Source organism: Coregonus clupeaformis, chromosome 31 (assembly GCF_020615455.1).
Source record: "Coregonus clupeaformis isolate EN_2021a chromosome 31, ASM2061545v1, whole genome shotgun sequence".
NCBI lineage: Eukaryota > Metazoa > Chordata > Actinopteri > Salmoniformes > Salmonidae > Coregonus > Coregonus clupeaformis.
This window is the reverse complement of record NC_059222.1, coordinates 41329202-41352332: the sequence shown is the minus strand read 5'-3', so window position 1 is coordinate 41352332 and position 23131 is coordinate 41329202. Positions and strand designations below refer to the sequence as shown.

Genomic DNA, 23131 nt, shown 5'->3' with positions numbered 1-23131 from the left:
CCATAGTTGAGCCATCAGATGACACCACTACACAGTGTGACTGTGGCCTCTGCTTTCTGTAACGAGCCTAATGACTCCGATGACTAAGAAGAGGACCATTGATCTCTTCTCTTTCCTCTGTGTGTTTTTCTTCTTCTTCTGATTACAGAAAGGAAAGAGAGAAGACTAAAACACTTGAGGGACTTTATTAGTCATCAATGACGGAACTGTAGGATTCAAATGACTAGTGTTGTTTTCAAAGTAAAAGCCTGTGATTACACCCTACCCTCAGCTACAGTACCTTTACTGAGACATCAAGCAATTAGTTTCCGTTTCAGGCACTCTGTCTGCTTCTTCCTCCAAGCCATAAGACCGCTAAATAGTTAGTTAAATAGTTAGTCAATAGCTACCCGGATGATCTGCATTGATCCTTTTTGCACTAACTCTTTTGATTCATCAAATACACTGCTGTTACTGTTTATTATCTATCCTGTTGCCTAGTCACTTTATCCCTACCTACTGTATATGTGCATATCTACCTCAATGACCTCGTACCTCTGCAGATCGACACGGTACCGGTACATCGTTTATATAGCCAAGTCATCGCTACTCATTGTGGATTTATTCCTGGTGTTATAATTTTTCCTGTTATTTCTCTTTTTTTCTCTGCATTGTTGGGAAGGGCCCGTGAGTAAGCATTTCACTGTTAGTCTACACCTGTTGTTTACGAAGCATGTGACAAATCAAATGTGATTTGATACGTTGCTGCTGTGTGATGTACGCCACCGTTCAAAAGTTTGGGGTCACTTAGAAATGTCCTTGTTTTCGAAAGAAAAGCAATTTTTTTTGTCCATTAAAATAACATCTAATTTATCAGAAATACAGTGTAGACATTGTTAATGTTGTAAATGGCTAATGTTGCTGGAAACAGCTGATTTTTTATGGAATATCTACATAGGCCCATTATCAGCAACCATCAGTCCTGTGTTCCAATGGCACGTTGTATTTGCTAATCCAAGTTTATCATTTTAAAAAGGCTAGTTGATCATTAGAAAACCCTTTTGCAATTATGTTAGCACAGCTGAAAACTGTTGTGCTGATTAAAGAAGCAATAAAACTGGCCTTCTTGAGACTAGTTGAGTATCTGGAGCATCAGCAATTGTGCGTTCGATTACAGGCTCAAAATGTCCAGAAACAAATAACTTTCTTCTGAAACTCGTCAGTCAATTATTGTTCTGTGAAATTAAGGCTATTCTATGCGAGAAATTGCCAAGAAACAGAAAGTCTCGTACAACGCTGTGTACTACTCCCTTCACAGAACAGCGCAAACTGGCTCTAACCAGAATAGAAAGAGGAGTGGGAGGCCCCGGTGCACAACTGAGCAAGAGGACAAATACATTAGTGTGTCTAGTTTGAGAAACAGGCGCCTCACAGGTCCTCAACTGGCAGCTTCATTAAATAGTACCCGCAATACACCAGTCTCAACGTCAACAGTGAAGAGGAGACTCGGGGATGCAGACCTTCTAGGCAGAGTTGCATAGAAAAAGCCATATCTCAGACTGGCCAATAAAAATAAAAGATTAAGATGGGCAGTCTGAGATATTGCTATTTCTTTGCAACTCTGCCTAGAAGGTCAGCATCCCGGAGTTGCCTCTTCACTGTTGACGTTGAGACTGGTGTTTTGCGGGTACTAGTTAATGAAGCTGCCAGTTGAGGACACAGCGTTGGAAGAGATCTTCAGTCTCTTGGCAATTTCTCGCATAGAATAGCCTTCATTTCACAGAACAAGATTAGACTGACGAGTTTCAGTAGAAAGTTATTTGTTTCTGGCCATTTTGAGCCTGTAATTGAATCCACAATTGCTGATGCTCCAGATACTCAACTAGTCTCAAGAAGGCCAGTTTTATTGTTTCTTTAAATCAGCACAACAGTTTTCAGCTGTGCTAACATAATTGCAAAAGGGTTTTCTAATGATCAATTAGCCTTTTAAAATGATAAACTTGGATTAGCAAACACAACGTGTCATTGGAACACAGGACTGATGGTTGCTGATAATGGGCCTCTGTACGCCTATGTAGATATTCCATTTTAAAAAATCAGTCGTTTCCAGCAACAATAGCCATTTACAACATTAACAATGTCTACACTGTATTTCTGATCAATTTGATGTTATTTTAAAATGGACAAAAAAATTGCTTTTCTTTCGAAAACAAGGACATTTCTAAGTGACCCCAAACTTTTGAACGGTACTGTATGTGGACAACTGCTCGTCAAACATCTCATTCCAAAATCATGGTCATTAATATGGAGTTGGTCCCCTCTTTGCTGCTATAACAGCCTCCACTCTTCTGGGAATGCTTTCCACTAGATGTTGGAACATTGCTGCGGGGGACTTGCTTCCATTCAGCCAAAATAGCATTAGTGAGGTCGGGCGATTAGGCCTGGCTCGCAGTCGGCATTCCAATTCATCCCAAAGGTCTTCGATGGGGTTGAGGTCAGGGCTCTGTGCAGGCCAGTCAAGTTCTTCCACACATATCTCGACAAACCATTTCTGTATGGACCTCACTTTGTGCACGGGGGCATTGTCATGCTGAAACAGGAAAGGGCCTTCCCCAAGCTGCATGGTGATCTTAGGCTTGTGTGCGGCTGATCGGCAGTGGAAACCCATTTCATGAAGCTTGCGACGAACGGTTGCTTCCAGAGGCAGTTTGGAACTCGGTAGTGAGTGCTGCAACCGAGGACAGATGATTTTTACACGCTACGGGCTTCAGCACTCGGCGGTCTCGTTCTGTGAGCTTGAGTGGCCTACCACTTCGCGGCTAAGCCGTTGTTGCGCCTAGACGTTTCCACTTCACAATAACAGCACTTACAGTTGACCGGGGCAGCTCTAGCAGGGCCAAACTTTGACAAAATGACTTGTTAGAAAGGTGCCATCCTATGACAATGCCACATGGAAAGTCACTGAGCTCTTCAGTAAGGCCATTCTACTGCCAATGCTTGTCTATGGAGATTGCATGGCTGTGTGCTCAATTTTATACACCTGTCAGCAACGGGTGTGGCTGAAATAGTAGAATCCACTAATTTGATGGGTTATCCACATACTTTTGTATATATATACAGTGAGGGAAAAAAGTATTTGATCCCCTGCTGATTTTGTACGTTTGCCCACTGACAAAGACATGATCAGTCTATAATTTTATTGGTAGGTTTATTTGAACAGTGAGAGACAGAATAACAACAACAAAATCCAGAAAAACGCATGTCAAAAATGTTATAAATTGATTTGCATTTTAAAATGAGGGAAATAAGTATTTGACCCCTCTGCAAAACATGACATAGTACTTGGTGGCAAAACCCGTGTTGGCAATCACAGAGGTCAGACATTTCTTGTAGTTGGCCACCAGGTTTGCAAACATCTCAGGAGGGATTTTGTCCCACTCCTCTTTGCAGATCTTCTCCAAGTCATTTAGGTTTCGAGGCTGACGTTTGGCAACTCGAACCTTCAGCTCCCTCCACAGATTTTCTATGAGATTAAGGTCTGGAGACTGGCTAGGCCACTCCAGGATCTTTATGTGCTTCTTCTTGAGCCACTCCTTTGTTGCCTTGGACGTGTGTTTTGGGTCATTGTCATGCTGGAATACCCATCCATGACCCATTTTCAATGCCCTGGCTGAGGGAAGGAGGTTCTCACCCAAGATTTGACGGTACATGGCCCTGTCCATCGTCCCTTTGATGCAGTGAAGTTGTCCTGTCCCCTTAGCAGAAAAACACCCCCAAAGCATAATGTTTCCACCTCCATGTTTGACGGAGGGATGGTGTTCTTGGGGTCATAGGCAGCATTCCTCCTCCTCCAAACACGGCGAGTTGAGTTGATGCCAAAGAGCTCGATTTTGGTCTCATCTGACCACAACACTTTCACCCAGTTCTCCTTTGAATCATTCAGATGTTCATTGGCAAACTTCAGACGGCCTTGTATATGTGCTTTCTTGAGCAGGGGGACCTTGCGGGCGCTGCAGGATTTCAGTCCTTCACGGCGTAGTGTGTTACCAATTGTTTTCTTGGTGACTATGGTCCCAGCTGCCTTGAGATCATTGACAAGATCCTCCCGTGTAGTTCTGGGCTGATTCCTTACCGTTCTCATGATCATTGCAACTCCATGAGGTGAGATCTTGCATGGAGCCCCAGGCCGAGGGAGATTGACAGTTATTTTGTGTTTCTGTTGTCACCTTCTCACCAAGCTGCTTGGCGATGGTCTTGTAGCCCATTCCAGCCTTGTGTAGGTCTACAATCTTGTCCCTTACATCCTTGGAGAGCTCTTTGGTCTTGGCCATGGTGGAGAGTTTGGAATCTGATTGATTGATTGCTTCTGTGGACAGGTGTATTTTATACAGGTAACAAACTGAGATTAGGAGCACACTCTTAAAGGGAGTGCTCCTAATCTCAGCTTGTTACCTGTATAAAAGACACCTGGGAGCCAGAAATCTTTCTGATTGAGAGGGGGTCAAATACTTATTTCCCTCATTAAAATGCAAATCAATTTATAACATTTTTGACATGCGTTTTTCTTGATTATTTTGTTGTTATTCTGTCTCTCACTGTTCAAATAAACCTACCATTAAAATTATAGACTGATCATTTCTTTGTCAGTGGGCAAACGTACAAATACTTTTTTCCCTCACTGTATTTATATATATATTATATATATATATATATATATATATATATATATATATATATATATATATATATAGTGTATGTACGCTGTGTCTTTGATGACAGCCATCTGGGAGACACATCTGTGCATCTGCCACACAGAGGAGCTACTCTGTCACGCTACAGAGATCACACACACACCTATGAAAGAGAAGGGCCACCTGTATCTGGTACTCACACACGCTGTGAAAAAGAACAGAAAGTCCATAGAGAAAGGGAAGGATCAGGAAAGAAGCCTAGTGGGGGCTGCTGGGTATTTTCTGAGGCCTACAAATATGGCTACCCTACTGTGACCGGTGACTTAAATATAGTTTAGCACAGGTATCCCAGGGACAAATTACATGGACACAAAAAGAGGCAGAATACTGAGATTAAAATCTGAAGGAGAAGTTGGAGGGTGTGGGGAGGGGGTTGTGGAGGTATATGATGTAGAGAGAGAGAGTGTGACTGTGGAGAGAGAGTGTTGCATCATGCGTAAAAACAGCCCTTAGCCGTGGTATATTGGCCATATACCACAAAACTCCAGAGGTATCTTATTGCTATAATAAACTGGTTACCAACATAATTAGAGCAGTAAATATAAATGTTTTGTCAGACCTGAGAAATAAATATAGTAGGCCTAGCCTATAGAAAGCTGATGGGATCCTCCTCTTTTTAGTAGAGGCCATCACTCTGTTTTCTCGAGCAATTGCATAGCTTATAGAAATGTTGCGCAACATGACCTGATGGGCTCTCATGAAGTGTTTGATTAGATATGCAAATACATTTGCATTGATGTCAGAGTGATTTAAGGGACAATAGAGTGCTGAGTACCAGGCAGTTAGCAAGTTTGGTAGGCTACTAATAACCAGCAGCATCAGAGCTTGGAGAAGCCTAATTACCGTGACTAAACGGTCACGTGGAATTTGACTGCCTTCATGACTCGTGACCACAGGTGTGGCGGTAATACGGTCACCGCAACAGCCCTAGTCGTACCTGTGGTATACCACAGCTTTCAGCCAATCAACAATTTCAAAGATTTTACTGAGTTACAGTTCACATAAGGAAAACAGTCAATTGAAATAAGTTAATTAGGACCTAATCTATGGATTTCACATGACTGGGAATACAGATATGCATCTGTTGGTCACAGATACCCTAAAAAAAAAAAAAAAGTAGGGGCATGGATCAGAAAACCTGTCAGTATCTGGTGTGACCACCATTTGCCTCATGCAGCAAGACATCTCTTTCGCATAGAGTTGATCAGGCTGTTGATTATGGCCTGTGGAATGTTGTCCCACTCCTCTTCAATGGCTGTGTGGAGTTGCTGGATATTGGTGGGAACTGGAATGCACTGTTGTACACGTTGATCCAGAGCATCCCAAACATGCTCAATGAATGACATGTCTGGTGAGTATGTAGGCCATGCAATAACTTAGCTTCCAGGAATTGTGTACAGATCCTTGCGACATGGGGCCGTGCATTATCATGCTGAAACATGAGGTGATGGCGGCGGAGGAATGGCATGACAATGGGCCTCAGGATGTCGTTACGGTATCTCTGTGCATTCAAATCGCCATCGATAAAATGCAATTGTATTCATTGTCTGTATCTTATTCCAGCCAATACCATAACCCCACTACCATTCTGGGGCACTCTGTTCAGAACGTTGACATCAGCAAACCTCTCACCCACACAACGCCATACACGTGGTCTGTGGTTGAGAGGCCGGTTGGATGTACTACCAAATTCTCTAAAACAACGTTTGAGTAGGCTTATGGTAGAGAAATTAACAATACATTCTCTGGCAACAGCTCTGGTGGACATTCCTGCAGTCAGCATGCCAATTGCACACTCCCTCAAAACTTGGGACATCTGTCTCATTGTGTTGTGTGCACAACAACCTGCCCGCTTGACCCTATCCCCTCCTCTCTTCTCCAGACCATCTCCGGTGACCTTCTCCCCTACCTCACCTCGCTGATCAACTCATCCTTGACCGCTGGCTATGTCCCTTCCGTCTTCAAGAGAGCGAGAGTTGCACCCCTTCTCAAAAAACCAACACTCGATCCCTCTGATGTCAACAACTACAGACCAGTATCCCTTCTTTCTTTTCTCTCCAAAACTATTGAGCGTGCCGTCTTTAGCCAACTCTCTTGCTATCTCTCTCAGAATGACCTTCTTGATCCAAACCAGTCAGGTTTCAAGACTGGTCATTCAACTGAGACTGCTCTTCTCTGTGTCACGGAGGCTCTCCGCACTGCTAAAGCTAACTCTCTCTCCTCTGCTCTTGTCCTTCTAGACCTGTCTGCTGCCTTTGATACTGTGAACCATCAGATCCTCCTCTCCACCCTCTCCGAGCTGGGCATCTCCGGCGCGGCTCACTCTTGGATTGCGTCCTACCTGACCGGTCGCTCCTACCAAGTGGCGTGTCGAGAAGCTGTCTCCGCACCACGTGCTCTCACCACTGGTGTCACCCAGGGCTCAGTTCTAGGCCCTCTCCTATTCTCGCTATACACCAAGTCACTTGGCTCTGTCATATCCTCACACGGCCTCTCCTATCATTGCTACGCTGACGACACACAACTAATCTTCTCCTTTCCCCCTTCTAATAACCAGGTGGCGAATCGCATCTCTGCATGTCTGGCAGACATATCAGTATGGATGACGGATCACCACCTCAAGCTGAACCTTGGCAAGACGGAGCTGCTCTTCCTCCCGGGGAAGGACTGCCTGTTCCATGATCTCGCCATCACGGTTGACAACTCCGTTGTGTTCTCCTCCCAGAGTGCGAAGAGCCTTGGCGTGACCCTGGACAACACCCTGTCGTTCTCCGCTAACATCAAGGCGGTGACCCGATCCTGTAGGTTCATGCTCTACAACATTCGGAGAGTACGACTCTGCCTTACACAGGAAGCGGCACAGGTCCTAATCCAGGCACTTGTCATCTCCGTCTGGATTACTGCAACTCGCTGTTGGCTGGGCTCCCTGCCTGTGCCATTAACCCCCTACAACTCATCCAGAATGCCGCAGCCCGTCTGGTGTTCAACCTTCCCAAGTTCTCTCACGTCACCCCCCTCCTCCGCACACTCCACTGGCTTCCAGTTGAAGCTCGCATCTGTTACAAGACCATGGTGCTTGCCTATGGAGCTGTGAGGGGAACGGCACCTCCGTACCTTCAGGCTCTGATCAGTCCCTACACCCAAACGAGGGCATTGCGTTCATCCACCTCTGGCCTGCTGGCTCCCCTTCCTCTGCGGAAGCATAGTTCCCGCTCAGCCCAGTCAAAACTGTTCGCTGCTCTGGCACCCCAATGGTGTTTACACATTTAGTAATGACAGCATTTGCTTTCCAAACTACGTTTTTCACACGATTGTGTTTAGAAATGTGCAAAAGGCAAACTGACAGCCGCAACCAACCATAGACATAGAATCCATAGATGGCAGTTCGACTAGCCATGTGCGACATGCAAGCGCAGCTACAAGTCTGCTATAGTTAACGGCAGGCGGACGAGCAATATCCACCGTCGTAGTACGGATGAAGCCTGACCTGGAATGTGAAGCTAACTGAAGCTGTCTAGCTTTATAAAAGTCTGAGTAGATCTAGCTTGCTTCGTAGGATACCACTCTGGGATGTGAAGCTAACTGAAGCTGGCTAGCTTTAGAAAACCCTGAGTAGATCTAGCTTGCTTCGTAACATACCACTCTGGTGTCTGTCTCACTCCACAACATTCACACAATGGACACAGGAGCACAGGAGCCAATGTCAGCCTGATATATGACAATACATATTTACTACTGTATTTATTTGGTATTTTATTAGGATCCCATCAGCTGTTGCAAAAGCAGCAGCTACTCTTCCTGGGTGTCACGCCCTGGCTCTGGGGACTCTTAAATGTTGAGCCAGGGTGTGTAGTGTCTATGTTGTGTTTTCTATGTGTTTCTTTCTAGATCGTTTATTTCTATGTTGGCCAGGGTGGTTCCCAATCAGAGACAGCTGTGGCTCGTTGTCTCTGATTGGGGACCATACTTAGGCAGCTTGTTTGGCACTGTTCTTTGTGGGATCTTGTTCCGGAGAGGTTTGTGTTTTGTTAACCTTAGGACTTCACGTATCGTTTTGTTGTTTGTCAAGTACTCATTAAAAGATGTACGCCTATCACGCTGCGCCTTGGTCCGGTTCGTACGACGATCGTGACAGAAGATCCCACCAAAATAGGACCAAGCAGCGTGTGCAGGAGCAAATGCTGGGTATGGAACAGGAGGTTACTCTGGTAGATGTCCTCCTCGGTTGGGGGAGAATCACAGAGGAGGAGGCCGTCCGCTACCGGAGGGCGATGAGGGAGGATGCCCAGGCAGGAGAGGAGAAGCGGCGCCAACCGGGTCGTCGTCGGACAGGCGAGAGGCAACCCCAAGACATTTTTTGGGGGGGGCACACGGCATGGACGACGGGGATGCTGGAGGCAGCTACAGGACGTATCGGCGGATTAGGAGAGGAGGCCACCAGGTTTGGGGGGCTGGAAGGGAGGTTGGCGGAGCCTCGAGGTAGAGCAGAGCCAACTCCCCGTACTCAGGCTAGGCAGCGTGAGACTGGGCAGGTTCCGAGTTATGCGGAGCTGCGTACTGTGCGGCGAGTGGTCCGGCACAGTCCTGTACGTCCTGTGCTAGCACCACGCACGTGTCTTGCTAAGGTGGGCATGCAGCCAGGACGAAGTGTGCCGGCTCAACGCTCGTGGCCTCCAGTACCCCTCCTCGGTCCCGGATATCCTGCGCCAGTGCCACGTGCTGTAGTGCCAGTATGAGTGCACAGCCCTGTACGTCCTGTGCTGATGCCTCATACAGAGTGTGTAGAAATAGGCATTCAGCCAGGACGGGTTGTGTCAGCTCTTCGCTCCAGACCTCCAGTCCGTCTCCACAGTCCAGTCCGGCCTGTTCCTGCTCCCCGCACCAAGCCAGTGGTGCGCGTCGCCAGCCCGGTCCGGCCTGTTCCTGCTCCCCGCACCAAGCCAGTGGTGCGCGTCGCCAGCCCGGTCCGGGCTGTTTCTGCTCCCCGCACCAAGCCAGTGGTGCGCGTCGTCAGTCCGGCACGGTCCGTGCCTGTTCCACCGGTGCCTGGTCCGGCACCGGTCAGCTGCTCCACACCGGAGCCAGAGCAATCCGCTCCACCGATGTCCAGTCCAGCTCCAGTCAGCGGGGCCAGGCCAGACCAGACCAGGGGCGCAACGGGGAGGTGGAGAAAAGGTGGTGGTCACGCCCGGAGCCGGATCCGCCTCCGAGGCGGAATGCCCACACGGCCCCTACCCTCTTGTGTTTGTGTGGCGCGGTCGCAGTCTGCGCCTTTGGGAGGGGGGGGTACTGTCACGCCCTGGCACTGGGGACTCTTAAATGTTGAGCCAGGGTGTGTAGTGTCTATGTTGTGTTTTCTATGTGTTTCTTTCTAGATCGTTTATTTCTATGTTGGCCAGGGTGGTTCCCAATCAGAGACAGCTGTGGCTCGTTGTCTCTGATTGGGGACCATACTTAGGCAGCTTGTTTGGCACTGTTCTTTGTGGGATCTTGTTCTGGAGAGGTTTGTGTTTTGTTAACCTTAGGAGTTCACGTATCGTTTTGTTGTTGGTCAAGTACTCATTAAAAGATGTACGCCTATCACGCTGCGCCTTGGTCCGGTTCTTACGACGATCGTGACACTGGGGTCCACACAAAACATGAAACATGACATAATACAGAACATTAATAGACAAGAACAGCTCAAGAACAGAACTACATAAACATTTTTTAAAGGCACACGTAGCGTAAATATCAATAAATAAACACAAACTATCTAGGTCAAATAGGGGAGTGGTGTGCCGTGAGGTGTTGCATTTTTACTATATTGACTTTTGGAGATGAGCCCTGCAATTTATAAAAACATACACATCAACACAACACGAAATCAGACATACAAAACACAATCATAGAATACTATATTACTATTTGACAACATCTAACCTACAGACATTACATGTTGCTTCTCTGACAGCATTTTAATCTCAAATCGTTATCAGGCAAACTATTCCTCCTGTGAACAAACTGTATGAATATCTGTAGCATCTAGTGAAACTACAGCCTTCTGCATGTTGAGCACACGCCACTGACTGCATAACCACAGTACAGTTGATAAAAGAGATATGCTGAACAGTACAGACCTTAGATTACATGCAGAAACAGTACAGGCCTTAGATTAGATGCGGAAACAGTGCAGGCCTTAGATTAGATGCGGAAACAGTGCAGGCCTTAGATTAGATGCGGAAACAGTTCAGGCCTTAGATTAGATGCTGAACAGTACAGGTCTTAGATTAGATGCTGAACAGTACAGGCATTAGATTAGATGCTGAACAGTACTGGCCTTAGATTAGATGCTGAACAGTACTGGCCTTAGATTAGATGCTGAACAGTACAGGACTTAGATTAGATGCTGAACAGTACATGTCTTAGATTAGATGCTGAACAGTACAGGTCTTAGATTAGATGCTGAACAGTACAGGCCTTAGATTAGATGCTGAACAGTACAGGCCTTAGATTAGATGCTGAACAGTACAAGTCTTAGATTAGATGCTGAACAGTACAGGTCTTAGATTAGATGCTGAACAGTACAGGCCTTAGATTAGATGCTGAACAGTACAGGCCTTAGATTAGATGCTGAACAGTACAGGTCTTAGATTAGATGCTGAACAGTACAGGTCTTAGATTAGATGCTGAACAGTACTGGCCTTAGATTAGATGCTGAACAATACAGGTCTTAGATTAGATGCTGAACAGTACAGGTCTTAGATTAGATGCTGAACAGTACAGGTCTTAGATTAGATGCTGAACAGTACTGGCCTTAGATTAGATGCTGAACAGTACAGGCCTTAGATTAGATGCTGAACAGTACAGGCCTTAGATTAGATGCTGAACAGTACAGGCCTTAGATTAGATGCTGAACAGTACAGGCCTTAGATTAGATGCTGAACAGTACAGGCCTTAGATTAGATGCTGAACAGTACAGGCCTTAGATTAGAAGCTGAACAGTACAGGCTTTAGATTAGATGCTGAACAGTACATGCCTTAGATTAGATGCTGAACAGTACTGGCCCTAGATTAGATGCTGAACAGTACAGGCCTTAGATTAGATGCTGAACAGTACAGGCCTTAGATTAGATGCTGAACAGTACAGGCCTTAGATTAGAAGCTGAACAATACAGGCTTTAGATTAGATGCTGAACAGTACAGGCCTTAGATTAGATGCTGAACAGTACAGGCCTTAGATTAGATGCTGAACAGTACAGGTCTTAGATTAGATGCTGAACAGTACAGGCCTTAGATTAGATGCTGAACAGTACAGGCCTTAGATTAGATGCTGAACAGTACAGGCTTTAGATTAGATGCTGAACAGTACAGGCTTTAGATTAGATGCTGAACAGTACAGGCCTTAGATTAGATGCTGAACAGTACAGGTCTTAGTTTAGATGCTGAACAGTACAGGTCTTAGATTAGATGCTGAACAGTACAGGCCTTAGATTAGATGCTGAACAGTACAGGTCTTAGATTAGATGCTGAACAGTACAGGTCTTAGATTAGATGCTGAACAGTACAGGTCTTAGATTAGATGCTGAACAGTGCAGGCCTTAGATTAGATGCTGAGCAGTACAGGTCTTAGATTAGATGCTGAACAGTACAGGCCTTAGATTAGATGCTGAACAGTACAGGTCTTAGATTAGATGCTGAACAGTACAGGTCTTAGATTAGATGCTGAACAGTACTGGCCTTAGATTAGATGCTGAACAGTGCAGGCCTTAGATTAGATGCTGAACAGTACAGGTCTTAGATTAGATGCTGAACAGTACAGGCCTTAGATTAGATGCTGAACAGTACAGGTCTTAGATTAGATGCTGAACAGTACAGGTCTTAGATTAGATGCTGAACCGTACTGGCCTTAGATTAGATGCTGAACAGTACAGGCCTTAGATTAGATGCTGAACAGTACAGGTCTTAGATTAGATGCTGAAACAGTACAGACCTTAGATTAGATGCTTGATATAGACCTACAGTACATTAAAGTACATTCATTTACATGTTCTCTGCTCACTGTGCAGTGTGTGATGACAGCATTTCAGTGTTTAGCTCCCAAGTATGAACTAAATGTTATGTAATGTCATCTGAATAATTACTGTTAATGCATCTGGCATTTGGGAATGTCTCCATCTTGTGATCTCTCTCTCAGTAAAGTACAATCTAATGGTCCTCTCATGCTCTTTCTCAGCTGTCAATCAAACCAGGTCCCGCCCACACAGCCTGGGGGTGACTCAATTGTATTTCCTTAATTCCTCGCGTCCAGCCTCGCCTCCTTCACAAAACGCATTGGAGGTTCCTATGCTCTGACCATCTCCTGGAGTCTTACTGTAGCCAGAGGTCTTAGCGGTGGGGGAACAGGGGATCCCTGGTGCTGACAGGAAGCAGATTCAGCAGTAAGAAAGGAAATGTTGAAGGGGTGGGACTCATGGGGCAAAGAACAAAGGATCATATGGCGGGATCCGACATAACCCTTTTCCCAGTCTTACAGACTCACCAGATATTTTTATGTTATACCCCTTGGTAGAGGCTTTGGTATACCAATGGAGAGCGAGAAGGAAGATGCATAAAATAAAATGTCAAACCTCAGCTAAATATCAGATTCCATGAACCTAAACTTTTAAAACTATCACCTTTGCAGTACAAAGTTTAGTTTAATATTGACCCAAATGGAACTTGATTCCTAGAATCATAATTTAATTATGTCAAGCCGAGGTCTAAGCTTGATCTTTTGTCACACTGTCAGTGCACAGCTTCCTCTGATGTCATGGAGCCCTTCCCTCCAAGAACACTTTGAACAATTACACCAAACAGACTTATTAAAGCCTTATTAACAGCATATGATAACAAGAAATGGGTCATTCAGAAAAGAGATACGGTGGAAAATGAAGGGATGGATAAAGAAAAGTGGAATGAGAGAGAGAAAAAGAAAGAGGAAGAGAGAGGGAGGGAGGGAGAAAGAGGGGGAGAGAGGGAGAAAGAGGGGGAGAGAGGGAAGGAGGGAGGAAGAGGGGGAGAGAGGGAGGGAGGGAGAAAGAGGGGGAGAGAGGGAAGGAGGGAGAAAGAGGGGGAGAGAGGGAGGGAGGGAGAGAGAAAGAGGGGGGAGAGAGGGAGGGAGGGAGAAAGAGGGGGAGGGAGGGGGAAAAAGGGGGAGAGGGGAGGGAGGGAGAAAGAGGGGGGGAGGGAGGGAGGGAGAAAGAGGGGGAGAGAGGGAGGGAGGGAGAAAGAGGGGGAGAGAGGGAGGGAGGGAGAGAGAAAGAGGGGGAGAGAGGGAGGGAGGGAGAGAGAAAGAGGGGGAGAGAGGGAGGGAGAAAGAGGGGGAGAGAGAGAGGGAGGGAGAAAGAGGGGGAGAGAGAGAAAGAGTGAAAGAGCGAGGGGGAGAGAGTGAGAGGGAAAGAGAAACTGGGTTGAATAATTGAAGGAAAGAACAGAACTGCAGCAGAACAGAACAAACCCATGACCCCCCCCCCTCTCTCTCTTGAACGGCCTCTTTTCCTCTCCCATCCCATCAGCTCTGACGCCATCAAGCTAACGTAGCCTCAAGATGTGTCTGTGAGCGCGTGTGTTTATGTCACATGCTAACATGTTGTGTGTCACTTTGAACTCATGTTTTCACACGGCAGTATCATGTGCCTTCTCACCCTCACAGAGTTGTTATTATAACTTGTTAATTAGTTGTTGGATTGGTGTTACTCCTCTGCTCACACTGTAAATGCCCCAAAGTCAGTAGTGATGAAACATGACTATCAGTTGAGCTGATGTGGTGTGTTTGACTGTTCAGTAACACACTTTCTATGACAATTCCTCCTCACAGTAACCAGAGACAAAGACAGAGAGAGACAGAGAGAGACAGAGAGAGACAGAGATAGACAGACAGAGATAGACAGACAGAGACAGAGACAGAGACAGACAGAGACAGACAGAGACAGACACACAGAGACAGACAGAGACAGACAGAGACAGTCAGACAGAGACAGAGATCCCCAAGGGAAACCTACTGCCCTTAGCTACAGAATACATTTACAATACATTTACCTCCCACTCAACTGCTAAATGCTTTTTAACCGACAACCGAATAAATTGGAATCAGAGAAGACTGTGCAATGTAAATCCAATGCTAATCTACCTCAACTCATGCAGGCGCACCGAATGCAATATGATAATACAAATCAAATCTGAAATAAATGGGAATGCGAGAAGACCGTGGTGTTCTACTCATCTAACACCCAAATTAGATATTATATAACAGAAGCTAATAGCGATTTCCTATTTTCTGGGTCGGCAGCAGAACACCAGCGACATTCACATTAGTCTGCCTCTCCCCCTGAAACCCTCCCTCTCCCGCTCTCTCCAAGTGTTTAATAATGAACGTGAGAGATTTACCACGTAATGTTCAGGCACTGCGTCCATGCTTTGTGTTCCCCTAGGGACACCTTAGTATATGAGTGAATTTTCATCAGCTACAGTAAGGGTTTAACATTAACATCCATCTGGAGCAGAGCGTGGAAAGGGGAGATTACTTTTACGCTGCTGCTACTCTCTGTTTACTATCTATGCATAGTCACTTTAATAACTCTACCTACATGTAGATATTACCCCAATTACCTCGACTAACCGGTGCCTCCGCACACTGACTCGGTACCGGTACCCCCTGTATATAGCCTCACTACTGTTATTTTTACTGCTGCTCTTTAATTATTTGTTACTTTTATTTCGTATTATTTTATATTGTATTTTTTGTGTGATTTTTTTTGTTGGTATTCTTTCTTAAAACTGCATTGTTGGTTAAGGGCTTGTAAGTAAGCATTTCACAGTAAGGTCTACACCTGATGTATTCGGCGCATGTGACAAATACAATTTGATTTGAAATACATTTACTTTTTGTTTCTTTCCCCCCAAGGCAATCAGTGAGCTGTTACCCGGCTTAATTAAACGATGATGGGTGGACTAGCTTTTTCAGAGTGAGCATACACAAGTCTACCGAGGCTGGGTTTAAAACACACACCCCCCTTCCTCCCTGGCAAAGAGAAGAGGCCACTGGTCTCAAGTGTCCCTGCCTGCCAACCACTTCTTCCCATTAGTACACGAGGCAAGGACAGGGACAGGCTACGCAGCTACCCAGCCATGCAACACTCACTCCCTGTAATCACACTCAAGAGCCGTTAAGAGGCTGGGAGGACACACACACACACACACACACACACACACGCATACACACGCACACACACACACACACACACACGCACACACACGCACACACACACACACGCACACACACGCACACACACGCACACACACGCACACACACCCACACACACACACCGAGAAGGTTCCGTTAATCAGTAAGTGCTGAAGAGAGCAGGCTCAAGGGAGCGTGACTACGGCCCGGAAATTACTTTTTCTGCTTGCATGCCTGTGTGTGTCTTTGTGTCTCTACTGGGAGTGAACCGTCAGATCTCCCGTCTACTGCAACTCGCTGTTGGCTGGGTTACCCGCTTGTGCCATCAAACCCCTGCAACTTATCCAGAACGCTGCAGCCCTTCCCAAGTTCTCCCATGTCACCCCGCTCCTCTGCACACTCCACTGGCTTCCAGTTGAAGCTCGCATCGACTACAAGAACATGGTGCTTCCCTATGGAGTAGTAAGAGGAAGTGCCCCTCCCTACCTTCAGGCTATGCTCAAACCCTACACCCCAACCCAGGCACTCCGTTCTGCCACCTCTGGTCTCTTGGCCCTCTGACCCCTACGGGAGATATGTGGTTGTCCCACCTAGCTTTAAGACGAATGCACTAACTGTAAGTCGCTCTGGATAAGAGTGTCTGCTAAATGACTAACATGTAAATGTAATGTAAATGACAGACCACCGCTTGCCTGCCCACTAAACCATAGAGGCCCACGGGAGTCCAATGGCTTTAGGTGTAGTGTAGTCTTTCAGCAACGCTGTGGCTTACAGATCCACGTATCGATTTCCAAAATGACTCGACAACCCTCCTGTTCGAGGTCCGGTACTCGACGCAGTAACACTAACAATTAAACAGTAATTACTCCTGCTGCTTTATGAATAGCCTGGAGGCCCATCATTGAGTCTCTCAATGCCTATAGGACCACTCCCAAAACGTCTGGCCTATCTCAATGCCTCAGTGTTTCCCCTGTAGACTGGACTCTGTTGCTGAACTAGTTTATTTTCTATTGGTTTAAATAGAAACCTTTGGGCAATAGAGGACATGTAGGTTGCTCTGAGGGCCTTTACATTCCGCCTGGAAATTGCATTCCCCACACACACACACACACACACACACACACACACACACACACACACACACACACACACACACACACACACACACACACACACACACACACACACACACACATCATCTTTATAACTGAGAGGACTGAGTAGTGGCAGGCAGTGCTCCCATCTCATAATGAAGCTTCAGGATCATAATACGGCTTCACAACGTCACAACACATCAGCCTCCACACCCTGCACCTCCACCATACTGCGTTGTATAACCATCAGCTCAGTCCACCCACTATGTGTCATGGTGCCACCCACTAAGAGGCAGAGGGGCCACAGCAACCTGTAAAGGCTCATGCACACCTTCACTACAACAGCTACCATGGGGGAGGCACGTATGCCTCTGCAGGACACAATTAGCTGTCCTACATAACACTTCATATCAAATAAACAAACGTTACGCAACGTAGTTGAGGAAGTACAGGGGGAACAGCGAATGAGGTCAAAGATCAGCATAAAGAGAGTAACCATGGTGATTCAAAGCATTTTGACATGCTTGAAAAAAATAAGTGGAGAAGATCTGCAAGATGACTGACTCCATATTTCATTGGACTGGATTTCTATAGGATCCAGCCATGCCTATCCCAACAGCCTGACCATATCTCCTTGAGTGAGAGGCTTGAATCTTTGAAGCAGTAATTCAAGGTAACATTTAGTTCATTTCTCACCATCTCTCTCTCCCCCCATCTCTCTCTGTCTCGCTCCTTCTTTCTCTGTCTCTGTCTGTCTCCCTCCGAGCTTGGCTCTTGGCTGTCCGAGGCAAGGCGAGATGAGGCCCACAGTACCAGTCAGCAACAGCGCAGCACCACCAGTAATCAGAACCTTAAGTCCTATCTGGGAGCTAGTGAAAGACTGGGGATGTATCCCAAATAACACCCTATTCCCTTTACGGTGCACTACTTTGCTGTTGTATAGAGACGACTTGGCTAACGTCTACACATGGACTGAAGGTTACGGAGTTGTTGTTGTTGTTGTTAGTTTTAGTCAACTTCTTCTGCTTCAGTAAAAGGGACCATAAGATACTTGCTCAGCCTAAATCTCCTCTTGGTTTTGATTGGCTATATATCTCAGACACCTGCTGGGCTGTGGCCAATGGGATGATACAGCATTTTTATGGCTCTGTAGACAAACTTCTCACCATCCACCATCCTCCCCTACGGTGAACCTTTGTCCCACCAGCTGGCATCGTCCATAGGCTGACTAGGGACCCAGTCTGTATGTTCATTCACAGTAGCAAGCTATACGAACCTGAGGCCCTTTGGGTAATTCAAAGTTCACACACACACACATACACACACATTCTCCCCCCTCACACCCCCATGCCTCACCCCTCCTCTCTCCGGTCACTCACCTGCATCTCCTTGTCTCCGTACTTGGAGGGGTTCTTGCTGCCCTGGCTCTTCCTGCGGAGCTTCTTCAGTTCTGCCTGACACTTCTCCAGACTCTCTCCTTTACTCTTGTGCTCCATCTGGTACTTCTTCAGAGCCGCCTGTAGATGGGAGTATAGAGTCAGTTTTAACATAGCTATACAGTCATTGGCTCCCTTAGACTAGTGTTCTACCACTTTCATTATGTGTTTAGTCCCAATTCAAACCACCTGACCACCTCCTATTTGCTGATTGATGTGGCACCAGTGGCTGTAGGACTCATTGTGTTCCAAACCAATGCCTTTGTGTTTCACTCATTCACCTCTGCCAAGAGTTTTTGATGCAATCCTGTGGCCTGGCCTGTCTGCCCGCCACAAAACAATGTTTCCAATATTTTATTTCTGTCTGATGGAAAAACCTAGCTGAGCGTGGCTAATTACTTTTGTCAACGCTGAAATAACAGAGCAGAGAGAGAGACTGAGCGAGAGAGAGAGACTGAGCGAGAGAGAAAGAGAGAGAGACTGAGCGAGAGAGAGAGGAGAGAGAGAGAGAGAGAGAGACAGAGAGAGAGGAGAGAGAGAGAGGGCGAGAGAGAGAGAGAGGGCGAGAGAGAGAGAGAGAGAGAGAGAGAGAGAGAGAGAGAGAGAGCAGAGAGAGGGCGAGAGAGAGAGAGAGAGAGAGAGAGAGAGAGAGAGAGAGAGAGAGAGAGAGAGAGAGAGAGAGAGAGAGAGAGAGAGAGAGAGAGAGAGAGTGAGTGCTTTTCTGATCCACTGCTAGCCTGCCAAAGTACGGCCTCAAATGAACTGACGAGGTCAATATGAATTTCAAACAGAGGACACAGTATTATTGTATTAGTGACTTTTCTTTTGTGAGCATCTAAAAATGACACTTTGATTTGAAGGGATGCTTCATTGGGCTGACATTCATTCAAGTTTAGTAGGCCTTTATTTAAGCTTCCCAATTCCACGACAGAAATTGTCTGGGAAAGCTTTGAAAAAAACAAATCCTACATTCTCTTCAATAATCTCTAGAAATGTATTTATCCCTTAAATAAAACTTCAACTTCTTATTTTCATAAAAAAAATGTGTCATAATTCATGATTCGGAAAGTAAGACAGGAAAGTAATTTGTAACTTTATTGCTGAGTGGTTATGATGAAAACCTGTGGGAAATTAAAATAAGTGCTAAGAAAGCCGTGGAGTTTGTCTCTAGCTGATGATTTTATGATAATGTGAATCCTATCCTGGTTTCTGCTGCTCCATAGGGAAGACTAGCCAGCCAACGTGGAATACAGTTAAAGCACCAGTCTGCATCAACACATTCGAAAATGTGGAATACACAACCACTGACACAGAATTATATAAAGGCATTATATAAAACTGAACTAAAATGAAATGAACTCTGCTGTAATGTCATAAGAAAACAGCTAATATACAAAAAAAATATATAGGTAATAAAAAGCAGTATTTGTAAGGGGTGTCAACCAATAGTTAGAAGCTCGCTAAACACCTCCGTCTTATAGTTCAAAGTGAACAGTAACACATGCTATTTTTGCCATATAGTGAAGGTGAGAACACATCTAAAGGTGTATTTAGAAGGTGCTAAACAACTGGGAGAGTGACTGAAGTGAATGAAAAGGAGACAATAATGAATGATGGTTCTCTAGGACAATATTTCCAACTCCAGTCCTCCAGTACCCCCCGACTGTACACATTTTAAAAAGGTGCAATATGCAGATATCGCGCCGCCATTTCCTGGTTGCTAAAATTCTAATAGTTTGCCTAATTTCAGTTTATGTGACAAAACAAGTGCAGAGAATCATTGTACCATCTAAACCGCTGTGAAATATATTTTAATTAACCAAAAATATTGTTGTTTTCAGCTGTTTGAAGCTGGTGTACAAAACCAAAACAATGAAAACAATGAAACTTAAGCGCGGGAAGATTAGAAATAGCACACATAGAACAGATCTACCGCATTTTAGACTTGCTTTCAATAAGAATGACAGATCTATAACTCACATTTCTATGGGAATTTGGTCGGGTTGCCCACAAAGTTACATAGTGCAGCTTTAAATGTCGCCCTGGACAAGCACACCTGACTCAACTTCAACTACTCATCAAGCCCTAAATTAGGTATGCGTGTTTGTCCGGGGCAACAACAAAAATGTGTGCTGTTGGGAGTACTGGAGTTGGGAACCACTGGTCTAGAAGGACACTCACGTTCAGGTATCGTGCATCCAGCTCCACCTTCTTCTCCAGCTCGGTCAGAAGCTCATTGTGGAACGACTTCAGCTGGAGGACAGAGAGGAACACAAAGAGTGAATGATAACAGAAGATACATCCACACATCATAACAGACAGGAATAGAACCTGCCTCAGGTTGTACTTTCTCAACTGCCAAACCAGATATATATATTTTGGCTGGCTGTCAGTGTTGTGGTGTCAACATGACTTGAGGAGCCAAGTTTGTCTTGACATCGGACATGACCCAAAGGATTATGGAAAGTTGTATAATACCACTATGTGAATTATGTGCCAGTGTTGAGATTGTGTGTGTGTGTGTGTGTGTGTGTGTGTGTGTTTGTTTGTTTGTTTGTGTGAGCTAGTGTATGTTTACAATTGACTTTTGCGTGGATCGAGACAAAAGGGCCGTTATCTCCAGTCCCACACCAGGCAGTACTGAAATGTCACAAAACAAACAACTAAATCAATGGTGAAACATCCCAAATGAACACACAATAAGGCGGAAGCTTCAGATCAGTGAGGGAGTCCTCACACACTGGCTCTGATTAATAAAAACTGGAAAAAGCCCCTAGTGGAGTGCACTACTTTTGACCAGAGCATATGGGCCCTGGTCAAAAGTAGTACACTTCATAGGGAATAGGGTGCCATTTGGGGCTCAAGCAGTATCTCCCGAGTGGCGCAGTGGTCTATGGCACTGCATCGCAGTGCTAGCTGTGCCACTAGAGATCCTGGTTCAAATCCAGGCTCTGTCGTAGCCGGCCGCGACCGGGCGACCCATGGGGCGGCGCACAATTGGCCCAGCGTCGTCCAGGGTAGGGGAGGGAATGGCCGGCAGGGATGTAGCTCAGTTGGTAGAGCATGGTGTTTGCAACGCCAGGGTTGTGGGTTCGATTCCCACGGGGGGCCAGTATGAAGAAAAAAAAATGTATGCACTCACTAACTGTAAGTCGCTCTGGATAAGAGCGTCTGCTAAATGACTAAAATGTATCAAAGCCGTTAGGTTTATTTTCTTCCCTTATTGTTAGTAGAACCATGTAATAATATTTTCTTAACTTCTATCAGTTGGCTGTGTGCTGAAAGAGCAGGAACAGGCGAGATGTGAGAGCATATGCAAACAATAGTTAAGAGGCCAGTAGTTAGTTGTTTGTGTGTACAGTAGCGCTCTGTTCTATGTTAGCTCTGGACGTCCTTTCCTGTTCCTCTGGACTGAACAATGAAAAAATGAAGTAAGCTTTATGCGACATCTTTTTGAGTGTGGACCCATTACACCTTTTGTTCCTCTGGACTGAACGCTCAGAGGAGGTTGTGGGTGAGAGGGGCTTCAGAGGAGGTTGTGGGTGAGAGGCTCTTCAGAGGAGGTTGTGGGTGAGAGGCCCTTCAGAGGAGGTTGTGGGTGAGAGGCTCTTCAGAGGAGGTTGTGGGTGAGAGGCTCTTCAGAGGAGGTTGTGGGTGAGAGGCTCTTCAGAGGAGGTTGTGGGTGAGAGGCTCTTCAGAGGAGGTTGTGGGTGAGAGGCTCTTCAGAGGAGGTTGTGGGTGAGAGGCTCTTCAGAGGAGGTTGTGGGTGAGAGGCTCTTCAGAGGAGGTTGTGGGTGAGAGGCTCTTCAGAGGAGGTTGTGGGTGAGAGGCCCTTCAGAGGAGGTTGTGGGTGAGAGGCTCTTCAGAGGAGGTTGTGGGTGAGAGGCTCTTCAGAGGAGGTTGTGGGTGAGAGGCTCTTCAGAGGAGGTTGTGGGTGAGAGGCTCTTCAGAGGAGGTTGTGGGTGAGAGGCCCTTCAGAGGAGGTTGTGGGTGAGAGGCTCTTCAGAGGAGGTTGTGGGTGGTCCGCACTGACTGTAGATCAAATGGGACTGAATACAAGCCTTTCACAGGCTCTACATTTTTCAGGCATCGTGGTAACGATTGGGTGAGACTTAAGCTGGAGCATTTGTAAGAAATGAAGCGGCTTCATCATCATCGTCGTCTTCATCTATGGAGCGATTTCAGTGCCAACAGAAATTATATTTGAATTTATTAGGATATTGAATTTGAATTTAATATTTTTGAATTTGTAATGCACAAATTGAGTCATTGAATTCATAAAATGAATTTGTATTTCATAGTTTGAAACTGAATTGAATGAATATTGCATTCAGTTTTATTGATGTGGGGCTATTCGACTATATTCTTATGGGGGGCAAATTTCGTTTTTTTGTGACACTCCCTTCTAATGTGTCATGCGCGGCCTGTGATCATCATAGAGGGGATCAAAAGTGGCATGTCCACATTCCAGAGAGTCTTAGCTTTCAGAAAAGCAGTTATAAAAGCTTATAGGCATAACAGTTCAAACGCTAGAGCCAAATTCATAGGAAGAAAATAAATTAAACATATCACTTTGGCTACAGAAACCACCAGTAGCTTGGGTTTACAAGAGAGAGCGTTTGATTCTATCTGTTCTCCTCTACCTCTCCTGGCTGGCAAAGTACCAGG

The 23131-nt window shown here is 45.8% G+C and overlaps 1 protein-coding gene across 5 annotated transcripts in view; it reads right to left on the bottom strand.

The window, feature by feature from the left end:
• LOC121547732 (brain-specific angiogenesis inhibitor 1-associated protein 2) overlaps positions 1-23131 on the bottom strand; it is a 148250-nt gene that overhangs the window by 42562 nt on the left and 82557 nt on the right. For all 5 annotated transcript variants that reach the window (XM_041859145.2, XM_045209897.1, XM_045209899.1 and 2 more), the window contains 2 exons: positions 20645-20716; positions 18407-18544 (listed from right to left, as the gene is read on the bottom strand). In XM_041859145.2, the coding sequence (XP_041715079.2) occupies positions 18407-18544; positions 20645-20716 (210 nt within the window). The remainder of the gene's footprint in view (positions 1-18406; positions 18545-20644; positions 20717-23131) is intronic.